Source organism: Colletotrichum phormii (assembly GCF_030913505.1).
Source record: "Colletotrichum phormii strain CBS 102054 chromosome Unknown BDP81scaffold_4, whole genome shotgun sequence".
Taxonomy (NCBI): Eukaryota; Fungi; Ascomycota; class Sordariomycetes; order Glomerellales; family Glomerellaceae; genus Colletotrichum; species Colletotrichum phormii.
In genome coordinates this window covers 2,209,719-2,234,170 of record NW_026851446.1, presented here as the reverse complement: position 1 = coordinate 2,234,170, position 24,452 = coordinate 2,209,719, and the positions used below count along the sequence as shown (strand labels likewise).

The 24,452-nt window shown below is 51.8% G+C and overlaps 6 protein-coding genes across 6 annotated transcripts; 1 reads left to right on the top strand and 5 right to left on the bottom strand.

Moving 5' to 3' along the window:
* Window positions 1-2,505: 2,505 nt before the first annotated feature.
* On the bottom strand, window positions 2,506-5,096 carry BDP81DRAFT_343019 (amino acid permease). Its single transcript, XM_060586049.1, has 4 exons — window positions 4,493-5,096; window positions 3,960-4,415; window positions 3,137-3,898; window positions 2,506-3,080 (listed from the first exon to the last, which is right to left on the bottom strand). The coding sequence occupies exons 1-4, from the start codon at window positions 4,832-4,834 to the stop codon at window positions 2,964-2,966; spliced, it is 1,677 nt and encodes a 558-aa protein (XP_060449268.1). The 5' UTR covers window positions 4,835-5,096; the 3' UTR covers window positions 2,506-2,963.
* Window positions 5,097-5,868: 772 nt separating this feature from the next.
* On the bottom strand, window positions 5,869-7,878 carry BDP81DRAFT_420486 (cytochrome P450). Its single transcript, XM_060589855.1, has 4 exons — window positions 7,813-7,878; window positions 7,172-7,705; window positions 6,452-7,098; window positions 5,869-6,367 (listed from the first exon to the last, which is right to left on the bottom strand). The coding sequence occupies exons 2-4, from the start codon at window positions 7,667-7,669 to the stop codon at window positions 6,190-6,192; spliced, it is 1,323 nt and encodes a 440-aa protein (XP_060449267.1). The 5' UTR covers window positions 7,670-7,705; window positions 7,813-7,878; the 3' UTR covers window positions 5,869-6,189.
* Window positions 7,879-8,927: 1,049 nt separating this feature from the next.
* On the bottom strand, window positions 8,928-9,561 carry BDP81DRAFT_458728 (uncharacterized protein; the record flags this gene model as incomplete). The annotated part of the gene is made up of 2 exons (XM_060593450.1): window positions 8,928-9,129; window positions 9,197-9,561. The coding sequence occupies 2 exons, from the start codon at window positions 9,559-9,561 to the stop codon at window positions 8,928-8,930; spliced, it is 567 nt and encodes a 188-aa protein (XP_060449266.1).
* A 1,049-nt stretch (window positions 9,562-10,610) lies between these two features.
* BDP81DRAFT_420483 (uncharacterized protein) lies at window positions 10,611-11,442 on the bottom strand. Its single transcript, XM_060589854.1, has one exon. The coding sequence runs from the start codon at window positions 11,310-11,312 to the stop codon at window positions 10,674-10,676; it is 639 nt and encodes a 212-aa protein (XP_060449265.1). The 5' UTR covers window positions 11,313-11,442; the 3' UTR covers window positions 10,611-10,673.
* Window positions 11,443-18,871: 7,429 nt separating this feature from the next.
* BDP81DRAFT_420474 (uncharacterized protein) lies at window positions 18,872-19,705 on the bottom strand. The gene is made up of 2 exons (XM_060589853.1): window positions 19,189-19,705; window positions 18,872-19,036 (listed from the first exon to the last, which is right to left on the bottom strand). Exons 1-2 carry the CDS (start codon window positions 19,672-19,674, stop codon window positions 18,968-18,970), a joined length of 555 nt encoding a protein of 184 aa, XP_060449264.1. The 5' UTR covers window positions 19,675-19,705; the 3' UTR covers window positions 18,872-18,967.
* Window positions 19,706-20,190: 485 nt separating this feature from the next.
* On the top strand, window positions 20,191-21,175 carry BDP81DRAFT_458727 (phosphotransferase enzyme family protein; the record flags this gene model as incomplete). Its single annotated transcript, XM_060593449.1, has 2 exons — window positions 20,191-20,701; window positions 20,763-21,175. The coding sequence occupies 2 exons, from the start codon at window positions 20,191-20,193 to the stop codon at window positions 21,173-21,175; spliced, it is 924 nt and encodes a 307-aa protein (XP_060449263.1).
* Window positions 21,176-24,452: the final 3,277 nt, after the last annotated feature.

Sequence of the window (24,452 nt, the reverse complement as noted above, 5' to 3'; positions counted from 1 at the left end):
GTCCAACGTCCTTCCGAAGGAGTGCGAGGACTGGACCGGGGGAAGAGACACTGTATGCAAGTTGTCTATGTCTGCCTGGGGATGTGTGTGTCTCTGAGGTAGCCGTCGTGGACTCTTTCACTGGTTCGCCCGTCAGCATGGAGGTGTGCTGTATGTGTGTCAAGCCCACGACCACGCCCACACCCTCCCTCCCTGCGTCAAGCCAAAAGGTTTGATGCGAGTTTACCACGATCTTGGGTGTTCGATGGCGACCGTGAGGCCTCTGGGGATGTGGATGTGCCACGATGAATCACTCAGCCCTAAAGTACGGGCTCTATGATGTCCGCTGCGGGCGGTGCGTGTAGTGTCTCTTATGCAGAAGCCCAGGAGAAGCACCGCCGTTGCGAACCAATCTCAAGAGCGCATCATGACTCTCATCATCTTAGTGCCTACTACGCCTTCATTCTTCGTCACATCTAGGCAGCGTGGTTGTCGCGACTACCAATAGACGTTCCAAGAAGAAATGGATGAGTCGACATGACGGAGGCTCATGATACTTCCATCTGCCGTGTTGGTCATAGGTCATCAGCAATCAATTTACGGCCGAAGAACATTGGACAGAATCTCTCTTCTGATTCCAAAGAAAGAAGACCAATGTCATTTCATACGTCTCAGCCACTCATTACCTCTCCAGCGGGGCGTTTTTGGCGAAAACAACACCGACCCGGGGACCTGCCTGGTCTGCCACGCATTCGCGATCTTGGCGACGCTGTTCGCAGAGGCTTTGTGCAAAATCAGACCTGATGTACCCTGAGAATCTGGGATCTTGGCGACTGATCGACAGGCGACTATCGATTGAAGACAGATATCTCAACGGCTGCCAGTCGCTCGATGAGGATACTCTTCCAACCTCGCCTAGGTTATCGCACCCTCCAGTCTCCCACACATTATTCACCATCCCAATCAACAATGATCCAAGACCGCCGGATAGTAACTTGGCAAGAGGGAACGCAGCCTACATATGTGGGATCGGGTAACACATTCAACAATTCAATGCAAAGGCCTCCTTGGCCTCACTCACAAAGTTCCCAGAATCTCAAGACCAACATGGCGGGCCAGGGTAATCTGCGAAACAGCGACCCCTTGCAATGCCACCATGCGTGTAAGGTAAGTCAATCGCTACACCCACCACGACCACCACCAACACCACCCGAACGATAATAAGCTCTAGCAGGGGAGGGGGTTCAGATGTAGGGGAAAAGCAAATCAGCAACTGCGCAAAAGTGCGTTGTACCGGAACGGCCGAGACTCGTGCAGGAGGAGACCAAACCTATTTGAGCCAGCCGATCTGCCGTCCTACGGGCCTGCTTACGCCAAGCCCTTGACGTCCCCCAATTCCAACCAAAGAGTGAGTATCCGTAGACAGTACGCTTCTTGTGAGAAAAGGTCCATAGGGCGGCTGAGCTGTTCACTCTCAGAAAGTCTTTTTCGGTTGACTTTTGGATGTTCTCGTGTTGACGACATGGCTAAGAGCGAGTGAGTTGGGGGTTTTTTTTCTTGCAAGGCTTTGACACCATTCAAATTCACATGAGGTGACTTTCAGGCGTACCCGCGAACTTCACGACGGGAAAGAAGTTGACGCGTCAACATGCCCGGAACGGCGGGCACCATTGCCGCCATCCCTCACGCCTTGAGCCCCGAAGTCCCATTTCGTTGTTCCTTCGCTAATATCTCCTGGACCCTGGTGCGCCCCATGTCGCAAACACACCGTGGAATGCAAATGCATGGGCGGATTGCGGCGTAGTACAGCGGCGACTCCGTTATCGGTACGTGGACACGAAGAAACGCGGGGGATAAGGGCTGTGTGTGTACAGGTTACACGGATATGCGTCGTGTGTGTGTTTGTGTGTGGATGTGGATGTATGGTGTATGGTCTGACTACTAACCTTACCGATGTACGGCTGACAAGCCTCACTTCCCGGCTTACCAACACCGCGAAAGGTGGATACACTTACGTGCAGGGGGGCCCAACGAGCGCCCAAAGATGGAAGTTATTGAGCGAGACTGCACTTAGTCAAGCGGTATCAAAATTGGCAACGATCTTGGTCATGGCCGGAACCTGGGGTTCTGACCGTTCGAACCCAGCGGGGGTAGCGATAACAAGGGGGTGGGATCGACTGCTCGAGACCATGTAGTCGGGGTGGTCAGCTTATCGAAGTCTGGGAATCTTTCCCTTGACGTCGGTCAAAGCTCAGGCTGGCTCATTTTCATCACTTGAGCTCTGCTTTGCGTTTCTTGGATGGGCTGACCGGGGGCCAACTTTAGAATGACGTCCTTGCATCGGGCCCGACCTCCCGAGATGGCAACGATGTGAGCATCGCCTGATGAAGGGCGTTGGGTCCGTCGGGTAAACAACGCTCTTTTTCAAGATGCCGTAGTGCGACGGTGGTGACGAGTGCCGCTCGAGAGACCTCGCATAGGAAGTAACAGCACCTCGTGGTGATTTAACTGGAAGGTCTATGAGAGAACCCCAACTTGCGTGACCGCCTACCTCTCCCCGACTTGCTCTTCATGGCATCCCATGATAGTTCTCTTCACCATCTCCCAGATTCGGTGACCCAGGTCCGATGGTGGCCTCGTTCAGTTGCAGGTAGTCAACATGCTCGTGGAGGGAAACTCGGCGGAAGACTTACCCCTTGGTATTTGGATGATCGAATTAGGTTGAGTTTGATATGTTGCGATAAAAGATGCCGCCCCAGGTGGCCTTGATGACGGACTGGCAGGTCTACTCTGGGCGAAATAACATCGATTGGGTTATATGGCAAGACCAGTTTCACACACATTATGTCGAGCTCAATGACTGAGTCTTCAACGGAGATGTTTCCGTAGTTCCATTACTAAGACTAATGCTACACAATGTTCATCTTCATGCGCAAATGACAGCAATGATGATGAGGTACATCCGACTCCAACATCTGTGTTGATCACGAGAACCAGTCCTTGACCCTCTCGCCCACAGTCGTGGGCTTGGGCTTCTCGGGGGCCCACTCTGACTCGTGAAGGCGACCAGACCAGAGATCAATCTCATGAGCGCGAACGAACTAAAGGCAAGTCAGCAAGATATCCTCGGCCTTCTAGGGAAGAAAATAAAACATACCTTGGTCTTGTGAACAATCTTCCAGACGATGATGGGCACAATGAAGATGGGGATTCCGATATACGACGAGACAAAGTCCGAAGTCGACCAGTTACCCGCAAGGAAGACGGAGAATCCAGCAACAAAGACAATAATGGTCGAGCCAATGAAGCCGAACCAGGCCGCGAACGGCTGGAAGGGCGCCTTCCAGGGCAAAGTGTCACGGCTGACGCCCTGCACCTTCATGGCCTTGTGGAAGCGGATGTAGCAGAAGCAAAGCGTCGCCCACGCAATCAACCCAGCAACGGTACTCAGACTCAGCAACCAGTTAAACGCGGCCGCGGCACCTCCAGAGCCGAGACTAAGATACGCCAACGGCCCAAACAACCAAGAGGTAATGACAGCAACGTACGGCACGCCGTGCTTCGTCGTGCGGCCAAAGAACTGCGGCAGCTGGCGGTCCGTCGTCATGGCGACGATCATGCGGGAGCCGACCCAGCAGTACGAGTTACCGGCGCTCCAGGCGCTGACGAGGATGCAGGCGTTGACGATGGAGGGGAGGATGTTGATGCCGGCTTGGCGGATGGCGATGACCCAGGGGGAGGAGTTTGCGTTTCCGGAGCCGGAGACGAGGCCTTCTTCGCGGGGGTCGACGACGAGGGAGATGAGGAGGGCGCCGAGGACGTAGAAGAAGCCGATGCGCCATGTTACGCGGCGGGCGGCGTTGGGGATTGCTTTGTGGGGGTTGATCGATTCTGCGGCGCTGATGACGACTGTTTCAACCTGTTTTTGATGTCAGTTTTCTTCACGAATTCTTGGTTCTAGTGAAGCATGGAGAACATACACCAATGAAGGAGAAGGACGCGTTCACAAAGGCAGCGAGGAAGCCCAGGAAGTGGCCAGTCGAACCAGTGATGCCGTTGTAATCAACCCACGCGCCGGGGTTATTCCAGTACTTGAACCCAATGGCCTCGTGGTTGGGACCCCCACCGGCGGTGATGATAATGGAGGTGAAGACGAGGCCGATGAAGCAGAGGACCTTGATGGAGCCGCCCACGACCTCGGTCTCACCGTACCAGCGCACGCTGAGCAGGTTGCAGAAGAGGATGAGAATGAGGGATATCGTGATGACGACGGCGGGCGTTATGTCTGTCCAGTATGACACTAAGATCGCGGCTGCCGAGGCTTCTGCGCCGATGGAGATTGTGTAGCAGTAGCCGTAGGAGATTGCGAGTGAGAAGCCGACGGCCGGGTCGATGAAGCGGGTTGCCCAATGGGGGAATGAACCGGCGGTGGGAATCTATTTTGAAGAGTTAGTTTTCCTCTTGCCCATGATAACTGTAGGAAGTCTCCTGCAGCGGTTATTAAGTCACATACCAAAGTCGCAAGCTCTCCGATACTCTGCATCACACACCACAGAACGGCACCGACAATGATGTAGGCGAGCAGCAGACCGGCCGGGCCGGCCTTGGCATAGGCCGAGCCCGTTCCGATGAAGAGACCGGTTCCGATACCACTGCAGAAACCAATCATAGTGACCTGGTAGTTGCGCAGGCGGCGCTGGGTGCGGCCGTGGCCGCCGACATTGAGCTGAGGCTCGAGGATGGCGGCCTTGTCGTCGTGGTGTTCGTCGGCGCCGGACTTTTCAATGTCTCGAACCGCATCGTCATCGGCGGCGGGCCCGATGGACCGGGGCCGGGTGGAATCGTACGCCGTCATGGCTGTATATCCTGTTTCTCAAGGACAGTGACTGAAGCCGGTGTTTGTTCCGTTTGGGGGCTAGGTGCCTGTGTTGTTGGAACGAAAGTCGAGTGTGAACAGTCGAGGGGGCTATCCAAAAGGAAGGGAACACAGGGAGGGTCAGGGAGGGCGTGGAGGGGGCCCATATCGAGATTATATGAAATACCTACCGGCAGTCAATCCCATCTGCAAGATTTTCGCATCCCTAGGGCAAGACCGGAGGACTGGACACTAGACAATGGCATCATCGAGTTAGTCGCGGGGCGTTCCTGGGTAGCGTGGGGACATGAGGGGCGAGGATGATAGCTTGCAGCAGATCGTGAAGCTGGGCGCGTTCACCGAGCTTGGCCGCGCTTCACCTCGGTCTGCTTCGGTCTGGATGTAGACCTCTGCTACGGTGACTCGAGTACCTCCTGCAGTGAGAGTCTTGAAGGCATCTCAAATGTCTTCGGTTTGACACAACGCATCAAGAAGCACAGTCACGAAGCTTCACACGCTATCCAACCTCCGGTTTCGCAGAAAAAGCTGTGAGAAATGGAGCGATGGCGATTCCAGGTACGTAAGAACTTCTCCCAAGTTGGCCGAGGCGGGCGGGTCCGGGGTCGCGGAGGACGGGATGCTGTGGGTCCATCCCATTTGCGCCGGCGGGTACGGAGGTATAAAGCGCTGTAGCGCGGTGTGGGCGGATCCGACAGAGATTTGTGAGTGGCCAGAACGCGCCGGTTGCAATCTGGGAACAGGGAGGCGAACGCATGAGTCGTTCATCTGAAAATCTTCTAAAGATCTTCTGGAAGAATGGCAATAAAAAACTTGCGCCGAGCTAGTAATGTCCGTGACAAAAGGGCGGAAATGGGAGACTTGAAAGAAAGGGTCCATCCCCACGTGCTCCCAAAGGTCTTGGCCAAGACGGGATCTTGCCTCCAAGACCGGGAGAGGGACGAGGGGGTTCTTGATGATGTTACGGACTGGTAGCATCTTGATAGGGATCTGCGTCACACAGATCGATCTTAGTAGAGGTTCAAATGGATCAACATCTTGAAGATCTACCAAACGGTTCAAAACCTGTCAAACACCGCATCGCGGCAACTGATCGTGGCATGACATTCTGAAAACCTAATCGCCATGAGTCAAATCTCCCAAAATTCTGCCCATTGTCCAATGCCGATCTCAAATTGCGCGATCCGGAAACCCCGAGCCACGTTCTACGCAACTACAAGCCACCACCGATTTTTCTTTTTTGATCTTCAGCGGGTTATGGCAGAGTCACTTCGCACTTGTGCCCAACAGGGCTGATCATGAAGAAGTTCTCCATCTCCATCATCTCATCCGTCATATCAAGGCGCCATTCTCAACCCCCTGCACTCCCGAAAGAGCACGGCCACGGCCAATCTAAGTTCCATTCTGGCGAGCTCGACGCCGAGGCAGATTCGTGAGCCGGCGCCCCAGGGCGAAAAAAGGCGTTTCTGGTTTGGAGTGAGTTTGCTTTGGTCTCGGAATCGCGTCTCGTCAAAGCTTTTGTCTCGTCAGTTGGGTGCTTCTTTGCGATGACCTTCCCAGCGCACCACCACATCTGTAAAGCCAGTGAGAGAACCTTACCGTAGGGGATCCGGCCATACCTCCGGATCCCGATGAAGTGTATACGCTTGCGTCTCCACCGTGGCTCCGTCGGGTACAAAACATCCCCCGAGCGTAGCGCCGCCCGCTGGCACCGACCTCGACAGCTGGCCCGGAACGGCGCCGTACAGCCTCAACGTCTCATCAATCACAGCGTTGAGCAACGGAAGCTTTTCCAGCGCATTATCGTCGAAGTCAGGGCTCAATCCCGCGACCTCGTCTTCCAACTTTAGTCTGAGGTCAGGTCGCTTTACAACCGCCCAGACTAGATACGCCGGCGTGATTGACGTCGTGTCCGAGCCGCCGATAATCATGCTTCGACTTTCTCTCTGCACCATTTCCTCGGTGAGCTTCATGTTTGTGTCGGCGTTCTTTTCACCGTCGCCGGTGTTGTCCGCGTCGAGGGCGTCCAACAAGGTCGCGAATAGCGTCCTGCCGCGATCACTGTTCTGGCGTAGACTCTCCAGAGCTCGGTTACCGTAGCTGCCGAGGACAGCTTGTGCGTCGACGAGGTCTATCGACGATTTTAGGAATGGTATGTGGGAGCGGATGAAGTGCAGCCAGGGCAGCTCGTAGCGCATGATGTTTTGGACCGAGATAAGTTCCAGCATCTTCATATAGTCGTTTTTCTTTCGTCTTGTCGTCAGTACGCGTATGCTACACCGGAGCGTGTAGTGTAAGATGGAATTGAGAACGACCTACCTCGCCCAGTTCCAGCATATTAAAAGACTCCCCGAAGCACAAGTGAGCCACGACATCAGTCGCCATCATGGTGAACCACTTCAACACATCCGAGCACCCCCCTCCCTCCGCCTCTCCACGTATCTTACCCACAACCATCTCAACCTTTTCTCTAACGACGCCCTCCCATTCTTTCCTGAGCGAAGTTTTTGTGAAGACCCTGCCCAGTAGTTTCCTGCGAATAACATGTTTCCGAGGATCCCGCATCGCAAAGATGCTCGGCTCGCCCCCGTCAGGCGCGTTGGACTCCTCGTACCACGGCGCCTTGAGGAACCCACCCCCGATGCGATGGATTGCGGTGAAGCCTGCTGGGTCTGCGACGGCTACTTCGTGGGGAGAGATGCGGACCACGAATCCGTAAGAGGCGTGCAGCGCGTGGATGTAGTACATTCGCCGACCAGTGAGGACGTGGTATTTCAAGGGGAGATGGGTGAGGAGAGTGTGCCAGGGGCCTGGCATGTGTCGAAGAGTATTTGTATAAGCTGTGTGAATCGTCTGGAAGAATTGGTTACTGAATACCAATTGAATACAGAACAGCTTTCCATGCAACATAGCCACAAGACAGAGGCTTATCTCGACTATAGCTTGACGACAACACTTACATAGGTGTTGGTTCCACGGGGTCGTATACGACAAATAGTGGTAGCAATTATCACTCGTCTGTTGGTGATCCTATTGCTTGTTCTTCTTGTTTTTTTATCTTACATTGTAGGCAGGAGTCGGTCGAAGTAGGTAGTGACGGCCTGGGTGGTTGCCCCACCTTTATCCGGCCGCGATGACTAAGCCAGTTGTCCCACTTCGCCCAGGGCAGGTGCCAGCCAGCCCATGGTACCTGCCTATTACTCCTTATCAGCCTTTGCTGTTCCAACAATAGGTAACCAGAATCAGGATCAAACCTATGTCAGTATAAGCCAACCCAACTGGGCTCGTGAGGTCTGGGGATAGCATCATGGTAGTCTGTGCAGAGCTCTTCTTAGCCCTGCCCAAGTTTAGAGGAGGTAGATGGAGTTGAGGTGATGGCGGATCTTGGGTTCCCACGCCAATGTCATCCCAAAACCTAGCAGGAGACGAGGACGCGGTTGGGGGAATTTTAAAGGCGCCGCCTCTCAAGTTTTGACTTCTTTGAACATCGTTCTCGCTCGCCTTTCCGCCGAACTTTTGCCTCAAGAAAGGAGAAAGAACCAAGCAGGATTGGGTGAAGTACTCTTCCCCTCACTTTCTGATCTTGGTAAAAGTATGAAGCACGTAAGAAAGCGGGATATCATTCAAGGTTTCAACCTTGTCATCATCATCCAATCTGCTGTTGGGGCCTCAACATTTGAGTTGAAGGAACTAGTCTGGATACTTCAGTATCACTAATCACGTCATCTTCAAGCTATGCATCGAGAGATTGAAGATGGGCTGTCGACTACTTGGCCGTCAGCGCTAGATTCATTGTCTGCCTATCATGGCCCTCGTTAGGACTTTGGGTAGGTAAGTACGCGATCTGCAGGAGGGGTGAATGATTTTCTGCAATCGCATTCTAAAAGTCGAATGTCTCATCAGTGGACAATTATTCCGAAACTTTGGGGATATCTATTATCGATCGTAATGTTTATCCATGTCAAGTGGAAAGAGGCGCAGATGTGTTGTCCCACCAGGCTGTCATGGAGTCTGATCATTTTTTACTCCTAGAGAGCGAAATGAAGATCCGACTTTGTTCCTGTAGGAAAGCGCCTCAAATGCGGTTGGCCCCGTTGCCCTCTTCAAGATCTCGGGCTACGATCTCTGGCTCATCGCCGTCGCTAAGTGGCGTGTACTCGGACACGGTGGACGAGAAGTATCCCGTCTTGGTGACGCTGCGGCAGTGGGGGCAGTCACAGCTGCGGCTGACAAGAAAATGCATAGCCTGCGGCAGAACAATGTACAGATGAACGCCCCTAAGGAAGAGTGTTAGCCTTCAAAGTTGAAACGTCCACTCGACTCCGGATCAAGGAGGATACTTACAAGTCAAACATCATAAATACCGTGCAATATGTCCCCAACACAATGAGGGACTCTTCCCATCTCATACTATCCGTCAACAGAATCCAACTCGGGATCAGGAACGAGAGGTGGAAGACCGCGAGAAGGCAGTCAGCCCAAAATATGTTGGATTCGGAGAGGGCTTGTATCGGGGAGCCGATGGCGGCAACGGCATCGCGGTTCAAGACGAAGAGGCCGAGGACCGCGGAGGCGGCTAGTGGGAGGAGACCTAGGGCCGGGAAGGCTCGCTCGGATGCAATTCCGTGGGCGAGGAGGAGGATGAAGGCTGGCGGGAAGGCGATGATTTCGAGGCGTCGGAGGGTGACGGTTCTGGCTGCTGAAGACATTGTGGTTTGTGGTGATGAATGTGTTTGATTGCTTTTGGTTGATTTGGTTGCGTTATGAAAGGCGTTTGAAGATACTCAATCAACATGTGAAAGATGTCTTGAATCTTGAGGTTGGAAGCAAACTTATATGAAGACGAGCTCGTTAAGATGGTGCCTAAACCATGGCATCATCCAAAGTGACAGAGTGGAAGTACATGTCTTACATGCACGTACACAGCCAAGAGCAAAGCCACTAACAGCCAACAGTCTGAAATAGGTATTCCAGTGTACTCCTTAGTACGGTCACATGCCCAGAAGAGCGTCAAGCCACAGGGCTGGAAAACGTCCCGAAATCCTAAAAATGGGAAGATGGCATGCCTGGACTTACTGCCGATCTGCATGGGTTCGAATCCTTCTTAGGCACGCATCTGTACTCTGTACTTTGCGTAGTGCCAGTTGGCCACAACAAGCCAATTGAGGACGAGGTCGCTAGTGGGTAGCTCTCTTTTCCTGGGACACAGTTTGTGGCTGCGTGGAGATGTCAGGCAGACTTGAGAGCTGCGCCCGCCATTTGAAAGGGACTTTGGTGATGGTTTGGGGCTCGTGGGGCTACGCTAGTCCGGAGGTTTTGGCCAAGTAATAGCCACACGCATCCGTTTTGGACTCGATCGACAGGTGAGGAGAAGGCTATGTGATACTTGGTTGGATGACAACCCCAATGCATTGGCTTATTTCGAAGTGGCTCTTTCACATCGCGGCAACCGTGTTATTTTCTCTCTTACAGCCTCGGGAAGAGAACTTCATCGTGCGACAGCTCTCTGCAAGCTGCCGTGTAATTGGAGACATGGGCCAAGAATTTCAAAGTACATTGCAAGCAAATGCCTGCTGGCTGCGTGGATCACATTACATAAACCATAGGAAATAGATTGCTGCCTACTTATTTACTCAGGAGGCCTGAAATTTTGATTACAAGTATCCTTGCGATATTAAGAGAGGAACTTACAAGAGTAGTCACATTGATCCACGCGTTGCTAAAGGTCTGCCTTTAGCTGCATTCCTGAACCAAACTTGTCAAGAGACTCTCCAGAAACGCCCTTGAAATCAGTGAAGTGTCAGATCCAGTACGTAAACAATTACGCGAAGGTAAAGTCCTTATCAAGTTCCCTCTTCAACTCCTTGGATTCAGCGTCGACAGCATCCAAGTTTCTACCCAACCAAGCACAGTCCCAAAATGTGAAGAGTGCCCAAACCTTGATGATCGAGTGAGCGTAAGCAAAGAGAATCTGGCATGGTATCAAGGGGATATCGGAGGGGTGGCGGAGGATGTGCGGCCAGAGCTTGATGGTCTTGGTCCACAAGACCCAAAGCGCAAGCAGGCCCATTTCATTCGTGAAGAGCCCCCTGGTATGCCATGAAAGGTACAGAGACACAAACAGCGTTGCGTCCCAAAAAAGAGCAAAGTTGAAGAGAGCAGCTGCGTATACCGCGAAATAGGTGTATGGCATACGCCAGGTGTAGACGTCGCTTACCTGCCTCAACATGCACGGGTTGCTCCGGAACGTCGTCCTCGCCCAGCGGACCAGCTGGCCCCGGAACTTGACGGCATTCTCGTCACCCAGCGACGTCTCAACCACGCTGTCTTCGGTCTGCTGGAACTTGATTTTCCAGCCATGTTGGTACGCCTCGCGGGTGAGAAAGTTGTCGTCGTCGGGACCAAGACCCTTGCCGCCAAAAAGACCAAAGAAGAAACGCTCCCTGCAGAACCTGTCCATGAACCCCGGTGACTTAAGGAGCTTGGTCCGGTAGGCGGCGGTGCGACCAGAGACGACAAAGACGCCTCCGTCAATGGCATTGGAGGCACGCAGCTCCCAGTTGTGGCGGAGGAGATAGAAGCACCCGATTAGGTTCTGTTGGTTTGCGTGTACCACAGGTTAGTCACACAGGTATTCCTGGTATCGCGATCGGTAGCAATATCGTTGGGTTAATCTGGTGTTCTGTTGTTGTTCTTAAGGAGAGTATCTAAACGCGAAGGCTCGTGATATGGAAGGAGGGAGCTGAGGTGTGTCACGTGCCGAAGACACGTGACATAGCTCGGCTCCGTGTATACCTAGCGATTGCCGTTTGTTCCCACACTGGCAATCTTTTCTTTTGTGGAAGAAAAGGGTCTGTAGATATCTAGGCGACAATAAGACGTATTGATCGCGCACATGCGGTTCCTCCCAACCCCCATATCTCTAGCGCGTTCACTATGCTCTCTATCTTCCAGATACCCTCACCTTGCCTAGGTGCGTGTCACCCATCCCTCCATTTTGATCGTAATGGTATTTGTGGAAATAAGTCTCTCCAGGGCTTTGTTTGGCGACGCCTTGGTAAGTCCGTCTGCTGGATTATCACTGCCACGTATCCATCGTATCTCTGTAAGTTCTCGTCGCTCGTACGATTGCCGAAGCGCCATGATATCGACCATCAACCGCTTCTCCTGGGTGGTTCCGAGCTTGACAAGGCACTCGTATAGTGAGTATGAGTCGGTACATGCCACCGTGTGTATCTTTGGGTGGCCCAGTTTGTCCATGATCATCGCCAGTGTCGACGAGAGCGCGTATGCCATATCCACGCCCGCGACCATGCCGTAAACCTCGGAGGCAAGCACGCTGCGAGTCACACGCTTTGATTTGGTTGACGAGAAGTGGATAATGTTGGCGTCCAACGTAAAGTGGTCGTTGTCCAGGTCAGGGGTAGAGGTCTCGTTGCCTAATACAATAAGGAAGCCGAGTTGCGAAGTGAGGTCTTGGTTGTTGGCAAATGATCCATCAACAAAGACGAAGAGCTTGGACGTTGAGAGATCCAATGGGATAAAGGTGAGACCACGGTCAAGGGAATTCATCTGCCATTGTAGGCGCCGATTGAGATTCTCGATATCACCCTCGGTTGGGTCTTTGTGTTGAGCGGCTGCTGACATATCATAGCAGGCCTCTGGTTGGCAGATGGAGGCAATGTATGCTCCTCGAGCACGTTGTTGGACGTAGTCTTGCTGGGCCGTCGGCGACTTGCTGTCTATAAGTTGCAGCTTGCTGCCTTGTCCCTTTTGTCGAAGAACGAGGGATGTGCCTGTCATTGTGATGATGCCGCCATTAAAGATGAGGGGGTTATCATGAGTCAAGTGCTGCTTTGGTTTGGCAGTGAACTCTGCCTCCTGCAGCTCAGTATCCTCTCTAATGGAAAAGGGTTGAGTTGTGAGACCAATTGTGTCGTCAGTTTGCATTCCAATGAGAGCAAAGTCTGGATTAGTTGGCGATGAAAGGAGAAGACAAGGGTCGTATGTGGACGTATCCATCTGGAGAGCTTCTCTGTGGTGATGATGGTAGGTGGACCACCAATGGGTTCCTGCCTCTGCAATTCCATACAGGGGCTTTACAACCCTCATGATGGTGCCATTGGGGTATTGGTGGCGAATTTGCTGCGGCAAGTGCGCGTATATAGCGCGGTTAAGAGGTGAAGTCGATTGTACGTAGGCCTGAGTGATATCGCGGAGCCAGAGTACGTGGCGGTCGTTATGGAGCAAAGACGGCGCCAATGCGAGAATGAGACGCTGGCTAGCGCGTTGAATAGTGGGCGACTGTGTAAGTATCGTCAACTTTTCGTCGTCAGCGTAGCCCTGGACTACAAGTCGGGACTTCTCATAGGGCTGATCGGTGCCCTTGCCCTTGACTTCGTTGACCAGGCGCGATTTGAATATTCGGCTGGTATGTGCGATGGAATTGCGAGGTATGAATTCGAATACGCCGCGGCTGACCAGAGATTCGATCTCGGCTTTTGCCGAAGCTTCGAATGGCTCGCCGGGCGTAGTCAGCACGCCTTCCCTGCGTAGTTTGATCGCAAGGTCAAGGTCAGACTTCTCTTTAGCGGAGATAAAAGCAGTATCAGGGTCTTCATCGATATGGGCGTCGGTTTCTTGTAGAAAGGTACGTTCAGCAGATACGTAGTGCTTATAGGGGCGGCCGCGTTTACGCGGTAGCGGTAACGTAGTAGCTAGGAGTGACTTCCGTGGACCAATAGCTACGACGATGGTATCTTCTGTATGGTCTTCAGCGTTAGCGACATCGTCAGAGGGCTCTTCTCCAGGGGACGTATCGACGGGGGATTCGCCAGAGGGGTGGGGGGGACCAGTGGTGAGCTCAGCGACGGCGCCGGCGTCAGGTTCTGGCCCGTCGGTGACCTCCTCGTGATGGTATGGTTTAACCACTGTAGACCGGAAGGTCCGAGGTCCGTTGACATCAACCGTGAGGTCTTCGCCGTTGACAGTGAGCAGTGTGAACGGTCCAGTCCAGCCATCCCTTTCGCGCCAGACGCGGACTTGTGAGCCGATTGGAAGCGCCTTCTGCGCAGCCGTATCGGGGCCGTTGCGTGTCGCCAGTGCCTCGTTGACCTGCCTGGTCGCGTGGTATTTGCGAATAGCTTCGCTGGCCTTGCGCACTGCGGCAGCGCGTTGGACGATGTCTGGCGATGGGGGTGAGTCATCAGCCATACGCGGGTAAGCGCCAAGACAAGTAAGGTTGGGACAATGCCCTGGGGACCGGCTGTGTCATTGATTGCCTTGAATGCTGCCTGCAAAGCTACGTCCTTTGGTAGCAACGGACAGTCTTTTGTGATGACTTCGTACGCTCGTCGGAGTACTGCATGGTATCTTTCCACTTTGCCAATGCTGTGGTGTGACTCCACGGGTACGATTTTGATTTCAATTGACATTGCGCGAGCCTCGCGGCGGAACTCTGCGGACGTAAAGTTGCGCCCAGCGTCTGCCACAATCCAGTCGGGAGGTCCTTGGTAGACATCGATCCAGCAAAGGCGCAAGGCTTCCCATGTTGTTTTGGCAGAGATGTCCTTCAGCCATCGGCCGGCGTTGAAGGCGGTTGCAGAGTCAATAATGTGGAGCACTGGTTTGCTGTCAAGGTACACGATGTCGGCGATGATTTCGTAGTTGAAGGCACCGTTGTCATGGTCGCAGAGGGAGAATCTGAAGCGGTTGGGCGACTTCCCGTTCATTTGACATTGGTGGCAGTACTTGACTAGGTGCTCAAGAGCTGACATTTCCACGTCATGGCCGGCTTCATGGAGAACTTTGTAGAGTCGCAGAACAGATGGGTGACCAAAACGGCGGTGAAGGCGCCGCAGCTCGATGCCGGTCAGGTGACAATGGGCGATGGTCTGCTCGGCGGCAGAAGGGCCAAGTAGCATAAATGGATGCCCCCATTTGCGAACAACAGGTACGACGACGTTACCCTGGATGAGTTGGTTAGTAAGGTTATTGAAATGGACGAAAAGCCGGTCCATATCTCTCAAGCAGAGGAGAAAAGGGGTGTTGACGGGCACCACGTGGAAGTCGATGGGTCCGAATGGTGTAGGGACCATGATAGTACCACTCGAGGCGATGGGATCACCACTACCGAAGCGAATGTTTGCTTCACCGGCCCGTGATGGGTCAATTCGTACGCTTGGGTATATGCGACGAAGGGCCAAGACTTGGAGGTGACCAGCCGTGGAGTGGCCGGCTGCTCCAGTATCCGGCAAGATACCTTGAAAGATGTCAGAGGAGTATCGGTCGAGTGTGAATTGATGGGCTGCCTCTCTAGCAGGTTCGCAAGGGTCGGCTTTGATCAATTGGTGACGGAACGACTGGTTCGCAAGGAAATAAATAATGGTCTTTCCATTGAAGTCCGATTCGCCGAAGAATGTGGTACTGATGTGGAAGGTATCGTGGGTTGTGTGGTCTTCGTCAATAGTCGTGGTCTGGAGGTATTGACGAAGGTCCTCGTCTTCACTGTGATAAGGTTGATCATCATCGTCGTCAAAGGGCTCGTTGCCCTCATATTGCGTAAGGAAGCTGCTGTACGCAGCCAAGGAGTTGTCAGTTACGTATTGACTGTTCTCGAACTTGCCATATGCAACTTTTCGTTCCTCCTTTGTGTGCTTTGTCGACCAGCAACCGGGTTTCTTGCATATATAGCACTTGCGGTCAGAGGTGTATTTGCCTCGTGGAGGGCCGCTGCTGCCACGGCCGAATCTGTTGCTCCTGCCGTTGCCTTGGTAGGTACGGTCGACCCAATGCTGGTTATCGGTCTGGTTAGCAGCGTATTGTTGGTCGGGTCGTTGTTGGATCCTCAGTTCAGTGCTGATTGCAGCACGAAGCTGATGGACGACTCCTTCGAGCGTCAATGATGGGTTATACAAGCACAGCTTGCATTCGGGGACGTCTGCGCACGCGTTGAGAAGGGTAAGACGTAGAGCCTCGTCAGTATGGTACTCCCGGGGAAGGGCGTACTGAATTGTCGTCAGGCGGGTTATGAGGGCTTCCAACACTTGAAGCTTGGTCTTGCCTATGTTAGTTTGCTCCATGCGGTGAAAAGTGGTCGACTGCCACTCCATGAGGTAATTCTGGTGGCTTTCCTGCCCCTCGAAGTGCTGCCGGACCTTGTCGACCATGACAGTAAAGTCACGGGGGCCGTTGTTGCAAATTCGATGGAAGTAGAATGTTGCGGCCTTTCCGCGAAGCATCGTCGAGAAGGCAAGGCTAAGGTCGTGATGGGTCGATATACCCACTTTATCGCAGTTATCGCGGAAGATATTCAACTTCAGGTCAAATACATCGTACATTTCGCCGCTGAATTTCATGTCGTCAGTGGTTATCTTTGTGAGGTTAGCAAGTAGCTGTGGAAGCTGATTCTGGGCAGGGCGGGACGGGGGTTTCTCATGTAACCATTGCCGCTCCCGATGGAAGTCGTCGCTATGGGATTGCGGTTGGAAAGGGGTGCGCTGTGTGTGTTTCGGTTCTTTGGGAAGCTCGTGAGTCGGTAGGAAGCCGGTAATGGGCGGAAGGTCGTTCTGAAAGCCGGTTCGGCCTTGCTGGAAGCGAGGCTGTTGTGATGAAGATGGACGAGGTATCGTTTGGTGAAGCAGTGATTGACGGGGAGAAAGATGAGGTGACGAACAGCGGCTCTTGCTCTTTTCTGTAAGCTCTCTGATACGGTCGTTCCTGGCAAGTTGCTTCTGGACCATCTGTTGGAGTTGTAAATCCAGTTCAGGGTCGAATTCCGGCTCCTTCTTGATATGTTGTCTTTGCTGCTCTTCGCGCATCTGGCGGCGTTGTTCAGGAGTGATATATCCTCGCTGGATATCTTTGAGGAACTCGTCATTGTTGTCAACTAGCTTGTCGAAGTATGAGGACTTGGCTCTCAGGCTCTCGACTTCATCGTCGGTCCAGGGATGGAAGTGTTCTTCTTCCAGGATCCCCACGAGGTTGGGAGCAATCTTCTGGTCCCTGTGTCCCTTGCTGATGTAGACGCCGTGATGGAGAAGGTGATCGCGGAGGATTCCCAAAGGTCTGGTATCAACGGCGTTGAAGAGGGCTTCGTCCCAGTCCGCGAAGTCCTTCTGGAACGCCTCCCAGAGCTCATGGCCCAAGAGGCCATCGTGGAGCCAAGTGGCGATCTTGTAGGCCATGTAGGAGCATATTGTTTTGCTGTCGCGCTCGTCAAGGAGGAGGGAGTTTTCTTGGTCGTAGATGCCCCAGTTGGCGTCATCGATGAAGCGGTAGAATCCATCGGGGACTGGAAGAACATCTGGTGATGACGATAATGGTGGTCGTTGCGCCATCTTGGTTGCTTATACTTTGGCGATAGTAATGTAATATGAGGCTTGTTGGATTCGGAGATAAAAACAAATAGACGCGTACTTCGCGTCTCGAGGTAGTAGGTGAAAGGAATACCACGTTGGGCGAGGCCTCTTCCAAAGGCGCACTGGCGCGTAAGAAAGAGCTTTTTCGCGAGGCCAACGATGGCAGCGTTGAGGACGCCTTTTCCGACGGACCGCTGGGTCGGAAGGAAAAGTGAAGGTCTCGTGGGCCAAGGGGCCGACGATGCCTTGATTAGCACGTAAAGGACCTAGGGGTCGTAAACGTCTCTTCTGTAGGTAATGCAAATACCTGGCTAATCTGTGATTGAAAAAACCACTGATCAGTGTTGGTTTGCGTGTACCACAGGTTAGTCACACAGGTATTCCTGGTATCGCGATCGGTAGCAATATCGTTGGGTTAATCTGGTGTTCTTGTTGTTGTTATTGTTGTTGTTAAGGAGAGTATCTGATGATGATGATGATGATGTATTTAACGTCTGGTAACAAAAGGACGTGCCGGGCGCTATGCCGACATGGTCTATACTAATCTAAACTATATTACAGGCTACCGTCTTCACCTAACGTTCCTGTTCAATGACTCGGGCAAATTTCGGAAAAGAAATTGGTCTCCTCTATTTAAGGAGAGTATCTAAACGCGAAGGCTCGTGATATGGAAGGAGGGAGCTGAGGTGTGTCACGTGCCGAAGACACGTGACATAGCTCGGCTCCGTGTATACCTAGCGATTGCCGTTTGTTCCCACATTCTCATTAAGGTTACGATGCCTTCGAGTGAATCCGACGCTTCCGGGGCCTCCGGAACCTCCGGAGCTTCGGCCGGCTCGGTACGGAGCACTATTATTGTTGAAGTCCTTCCGGAAGACCTTGCTGTTGCTTGTGCCGACGACTGTACGCCGGAGCGGTGCGATAACAGCACTGTCCGGCCCAACGAACCTCCGGCTCTTGACCGGGGCCGGCCAGGATCCTTTTGCCCGTTCGACGTGCCGGCCCGGCCTCCGGAGATACAGCAGCTTCCGGATACTCCGCTTGATCTTTTCCTCCGGTATATACCCTCAGATCTTGTTGACCGGTGGGCTTCTTGGACGAATACCGGAGTACCGTCTGGAGAAGGCACCCAATTACCAAGCTCTCGGATGCATCATTGGAGGGATACTTCTACAGCTGAGATGTACCTCTTCTTAGGGATTCTTATTTATATAGGGTTACACCCTGAATATCAAATCTCAAGATATTGGTCAACTCAGCAGGAGAAAGAAAACCCAACTCATCCATTTACTCGCTTTATATCCCGGAACCGGTTCCAGATACTGCTCCGTCGGCTCCGTATCTTTGACCCTTCGGCCAACCAACAGAGCCAGCCCGGAGAAAGCCCGATGCCGGCCGTATACCGGAAGGTCAACGAGTGGTCGGTCTACATTCAGGAAACCTGAGACTTCTTCTTTACGGCCGGCTCCGATCTTACCGTTGATGAGGCTATGGTCCGGTTTACAGGCCGGTCTCTAGAGACAACAACAATACCAACAAAGCCGATCCCGACCGGCTTTAAGGTATGTGTTGGAATAGGCCTACATTAGGCAGCAGGAGGTTGCTGCCGCGGTCCGTTCCAGCCACGGTGGTCCGTGTGGCTCAGCCACACGAGGGTGGTATACCCCAGACTTCCTGCCGCCGCTGGCACCTGGTTAGACTTCCACTGAAGAACAACAAGAACAAGCAATATCACCACTACAGTCGGTGATCGTTGCTACCCACGATACTCGAGTATTTTCCTTTTCCACCTGTGAATCCAACAGATTTTCTTGCCTGTTTTGGTCTTGAAAGCCTGTTAGTGATGGTGCTAGGGGTAATATGATAGAGAGGTTTAGTTGCAACGAAACAACTTCGAGATGTCTGTGATGAAGCAGTCACAAGACAATCTATTGTAAATCGTTGTGATTATGAGAAGAGAGCAAGGAAAGCTCTTACCATGTCATCGACCGAATTTAGAGTCTTCCCAGGAGCCTTCGCTTTGTTTACACTGGCCTCAAAACCACAGACAGGCACGGTATCGATTTTGTGCCTTCCATGGTTGAGCATTGCCTTCTCATCAAAATGCTGTGCATTCACCCATTGTAGCGGAATCCTTGTCGTAGGATAGTTCCCGGTCGCGTCGAAGTCATGGCTTCGCTTAATTTCGAATTTAAAGCCGTTTCTTACGTCGCCAGTCGCGTGAATCAGAACACCGATGTCACGATTTCTGTGCGAGCACACAAAATACGCCCAGTGGTCTTTAAAGGGCGAACCGTTGTACACCAGCAATTCGACGAAAAAGGCTCCGGGAGGGCCTTTCGAGGCCACAGTTGGCGGCTTTGGGGCTGGAGGTGGAGTGGGGGCTTTCTTGACAACCGGTGGAGGCGGAGGAGGCGGCGGAGCGCCGCCGGTCTTGGAAGTAATGGAAAAAGAAGAAGGCATGACGATTGAGGGTAGAATTTCTTGAAGATTGCGGTATGTGTTTCTGCATTGCAATCAAATTCCAATCACTGATTCTTGATTCTTTCTTCATCTTTATATGCGTGCGTTTTGCTCTCCAAACTGCTTCCAAAGCCAGTGCTTGGTATTGCCTCAAAGCGCGCGCTAGATCATCGATCCAATAATTGAGCCTTAGGGCCGCAGGGCTTATCGTTTTTTTCCGGTAGTCGGCGGCTGCGTAACAAAGAACATCGACTTGCTGTTGCAAACGCTTACTTACTCATTGTGCCCATTAACGGTAGCGCTCACGGGCATATTCGGACCCATAATTCGATTCAGAGATTAGCTTGCTAGCCTGAACAAATAGAAATCGCGTGTCCACGCGACGCACTGACCAAATCAATTTCAGTGTATATATATGTGGGGCATGGTGGCCCACAAAGTTGTGTCGATGTACGCAAACTCACTTCACCAACTACAGACGTCCAACGCAGTCGCGGATATCCTTGACCACCACTTATGCCATCACATGCGATGTCGACTGTAGATACCTCTCCTCCAATCATCAGCTTCGATGGATTATCCGTCCCTGGTCAGATGAAAATCTTTCCTGAATCGAGCTTTTTCGGACAGAGACGCGCGCTTACGCTTCCTGCGCCAGCTGAGGTCAGAGCCCGCAACAAGGAGTCGGATGATATTCGTGCTACGAGCTTCGATCGCCCACCACCTGTCACATTCTCATCGCTGGGATTGCTTGTCAAGTACGGCAGCAACGTCACAATTCTTGAGGCTCAGACCCAGAAGATGGTGCACGAGCAACTGCAAGGCAAAGTCCCCGTGCCAGAGATCTTTGGCTGGACAGAGGATGGCGGGCAGAGGTTTATTTATATGTCCTTGATAGAGGGTGCGACTTTGCAAGAAAGATGGTGCGACATGAACGAGGACGAGAAGCGTGCCGTTTGTGAAGAACTCCAAGAAATGGTAAAGGCGCTGCGAGCCTTAGAGCAAGACAGTCACGATCGATTTATTGGTGAGTGGGTTATCTCGTTTCTACTTTACAAGCAATTCTAATATGACGTCTTATTCTTTAGGTAGCCTAGGCAAGCAACCACTAAACGAGATATTCCTGGCATCCCACCCAGATCTCAGAGGGCCGTTCGTAGGCTCAAATGCCGTTCAGCAGTTTCAAGATGCTTGCGGAATCGAGATTGATAGCGAAGCGCCAATTGTACTGACACACGATGATCTCGTCCCGCCCAACGTCGTCTTGTCGCTGGGGCTCAATCCGAAAGTGGCAGCTATCATTGATTGGGGCCAGGCGGGGTGGCTTCCCGCGTACTGGGAATATTGCAAGGCGAGACGGGTGAGGCTCAATCCGAAATTTTTCAGTGATGCTGCTCAAGAAGAGTGGCGTACAAAATATCTCCCAACAATTCTAGACCCGGTAGATGACGAGGCATACTACCATCCTTGGCTCTATTTCGTCCTATCGAAGGGCATCTAATTGATACTCTTCACTGGATGAGCATTCCCTCACAAACGCGAACACAGTTTTTGGGTAAAGTAGAACATAGTACATCGACCATTGTGGTTCAAGTAATATGGTGGTCTGACTTACCACCCTTGATTCCTGTAGTACCAATGAACCCATCGCTCATGGCAGATATGATGCCAGTGATGGTGATGAACGTGAACATTGAGGCCAAAAAGATGATGTACTAGTTGATGCCCCCATTAACAGTCTTAGACGCAGAAATCCCCCTCCATGCCCAATAACGAAAGTACCTTCGCACTCTTTCCGTACATGATCTCGGCGAACCACATGCTCTTCATGGCCTTGAAAAGTGAGGTGTGGCAGAGTAATCATGCGCACAAGCTTCTAACAATCATGGTAATCCCTTATCGCCCATCAGGACTATCCACCCAAGGCCCTGCATCAGCTGCATCACCTCAGGGATCGGTCTGTCATGATAATACCTGACAATAGTTTTTTTCAGAGAGGGAATAGCCTTCAACTGTGCGCCAACTTGCGATAAAGCCTGACGACAGGACTGTGAATCGCTAGGGGCTTCTCCAGCAAGACCGAAGGCATTTTCCTTGTGCACGTAAAATTCCAACGTCGTAAGATTGACACAGTAGTCTTGGAGAAGCTTCAAGGTGCGCGTCCCATCCTGTGTAAGCCCCAGCGCTTCGGACCGTCTCTCTACCGCCTCAAGTGTAGGAAAGCTGAGGGACAAATGGGATAGCAGATGCGCATGGGCTGACGTGGGCGAGACCAAAAAGGCTTGTAGGATCGAAGTTTCGCGTCGGGTTGTGGTATCGACTAGGTTGAAATGGTTCGAGCCGTAAAAAACCGTGTTAGTCTCTTGTTCATTGTTGTTGGTTTGCGTGTACCACAGGTTAGTCACACAGGTATTCCTGATATCGCGATCGGTAGCAATATCGTTGGGTTAATCTGGTGTTCTTGTTATTGTTGTTGTTGTTGTTGAGGAGAGTATCTAAACGCGAAGGCTCGTGATATGGAAGGAGGGAGCTGAGATGTGTCACGTGCCGAAGACACGTGACATACAAGTTGAGTCCGAAAACTTAGCCAATCATGCATGCATCACAGAGGGTTGGCGGTAATGGTCGCAGAACGGGTCGCTTACGTCTCACCCTCAATGGAGAGCTCAAAAAGTGCTTCTTGAAAGTTGGAACTTGGAAGCAGGTTGCGGGCGGGCTGGGTACTTGTGGTGGTGGGGTGTCTAGGTGTTCGATTAGTGCTGGCCGTCGGACGACGGAGCTGCTCAGACTAAAACGGTACCTAACCGTTTAAAATATGCATAATCCTTGTTCCGTATTCTGGGACATCCATCGTCACCCGGTGATGGTAACCTACACCAACTTCATGATGCTGAGTGTCCATAGATAAGCCCAATGAGGGCCGGATTAGTAGTTGGGTCGGTGACGACCAGCGAATACCTGGTGTTGTATGTTTGGCTACACCGCGCTACCTCCGCCAACGTATGGCCAAAGCAAGCATTGATTTCTTGTTAGGTTCTGCTAAGGGAGCCTCTCTTCTATGCGAATGGATAGAGGAGACCAATTTCTTTTCCGAAATTTGCCCGAGTCATTGAACAGGAACGTTAGGTGAAGACGGTAGCCTGTAACATAATTTAGATTAGCATAGACCATGTCGGCATAGCGCCCGGCACGTCCTTTTGTTACCAGACGTTAAATACATCATCATCATCATCATCATCATCATCATTTCAAGATACGGACCCCGTATGTTCAGAATACGGAACCCGTTGAGAAAACTTACGGACAAAGGATATGTTCAGAAACAGGACTTGTATATAGTATGAACTTGAGCCGGGCTCAAAGACAGACTTCCCATAGCTCTTCAGCAATTAACTTCGTATCAGGATTAACATCCTCTTTCAGCTATCACCTTGACAAGACTACGATTGATCACCGAAGCCTTACTGTCGGAACGGCAAGGCTGATAAGGAGCAATGGGCAGGTATCGTGGGCTGGCTGGCGCCTGCCCTAGGCGAAGTGGGACAACTGGCTTAGTCACCACGGCCGGTTAAGGTGGGGCAACCACCCAGGCCGTCACCACCTACTTCGACCGACCCCTGCCCACAATGTAAATAGGAACAAGAACAACAACAGCAATTATCACGGACATCGACGTGATTGTTGCCGAAGATACACCCTCATGAGGAAATGTATCACGCCTGTGATACCAACACTTACCTTACCTTACGATTGACAGATATAGCTTCTAGGAAGCTATCCACCCGCGATGTGTAATAATCATTGATTATTACATCTGGTTATTACATCACGAGAACGAACAACACTGTTACTGAGTATCGCAGCCTCAACTTCTGCAAACATACCCCTACGACTAGCTGGCCGTAACACAGAGTTCTAGTATATAATAAGTATACTTTAAGAACTTAATAATGCACTAACGTATAACTATATAGAATTAATATAGATAATATATAAGTGTTACGCCCGCCGCAACTTGTCACTGTGGGCGCGTAGCTATATATGCAGAACAAGGGACAATGATGACCGGAGTCATCATTATCGAAGCTTTTGCTTTGTGCCACAGTTGGTTGCCTTGTCCAGCTCGTAACAATAAGTTTATAATTAAGAAGTAGTTTAATAATAGGTTGGTAGCTTATAGGCTTTACTATACTATAAGAACGCTATAAGTGTTACGGCCAGCTAGTCGTAGGGGTAGTTTGCAGAAGTTGAGGCTGCGGAACTGGTAACAGTAATCGTAGTCGTGGAATAGTTTCAAGGAAACTATGTCTGTCAATCGTAAGGGTAGGTAAGGCTTCGGTGATCAATCGTAGTCTTGTCAAGGTAGTAGCTGAAAGCGGATGTTAATCCTGATACGAAGTTAATTGCTGAAGAGCTATGGAAAGTCTGTCCTAGAGCCCAGCTCGAGTCCATCCTTATATACAAGTCCGATCCTAACTGAACAGTGCTGTACAGTCCACTTTGTCTGGATATGTTGGATATGCCGAATATCCAACATATCCTTGACTCGGTTGGATATGTCGCATATCCAACATATCCTTATCCCTTATCATATCTCTTATCATCACGTGACTTGTACCATAGTTCTTCCGTTCCTGGGGTTTCCCCAATGTTCCGTCCCGTCCTGCATATATGATGCGCCGTAGCCGCTAGGCGTCAGCGGGGCACGCCCTGGTCTTCATGTTGGGTCGTAACAATAAGACTAATAGATTAAGAAGGTAGAAAGTTCGGGGGTGAAG

What these genes read in the sequence shown, in the direction of transcription:
- BDP81DRAFT_343019 (XM_060586049.1), bottom strand. Translation starts at nt 4,834, where the DNA reads ATGACGGCGTACGATTCCACCCGGCCCCGGTCCATCGGGCCCGCCGCC. An exon ending in TCGGAGAGCTTGCGACTTTG is followed by an intron (nt 4,416 to 4,492) that starts GTATGTGACTTA and finishes TCTTCAAAATAG; the next exon opens with ATTCCCACCGCCGGTTCATT. An exon ending in CGTCCTTCTCCTTCATTGGT is followed by an intron (nt 3,899 to 3,959) that starts GTATGTTCTCCA and finishes CATCAAAAACAG; the next exon opens with GTTGAAACAGTCGTCATCAG.
- BDP81DRAFT_420486 (XM_060589855.1), bottom strand. Translation starts at nt 7,669, where the DNA reads ATGCCAGGCCCCTGGCACACTCTCCTCACCCATCTCCCCTTGAAATAC. An exon ending in ATATGCTGGAACTGGGCGAG is followed by an intron (nt 7,099 to 7,171) that starts GTAGGTCGTTCT and finishes ACAAGACGAAAG; the next exon opens with AAAAACGACTATATGAAGAT. An exon ending in GTATGGCCGGATCCCCTACG is followed by an intron (nt 6,368 to 6,451) that starts GTAAGGTTCTCT and finishes ACGAGACAAAAG; the next exon opens with CTTTGACGAGACGCGATTCC.
- BDP81DRAFT_420483 (XM_060589854.1), bottom strand. Translation starts at nt 11,312, where the DNA reads ATGGACAGGTTCTGCAGGGAGCGTTTCTTCTTTGGTCTTTTTGGCGGC.
- BDP81DRAFT_420474 (XM_060589853.1), bottom strand. Translation starts at nt 19,674, where the DNA reads ATGCCTTCTTCTTTTTCCATTACTTCCAAGACCGGCGGCGCTCCGCCG. An exon ending in TAAATTCGGTCGATGACATG is followed by an intron (nt 19,037 to 19,188) that starts GTAAGAGCTTTC and finishes CAGGCTTTCAAG; the next exon opens with ACCAAAACAGGCAAGAAAAT.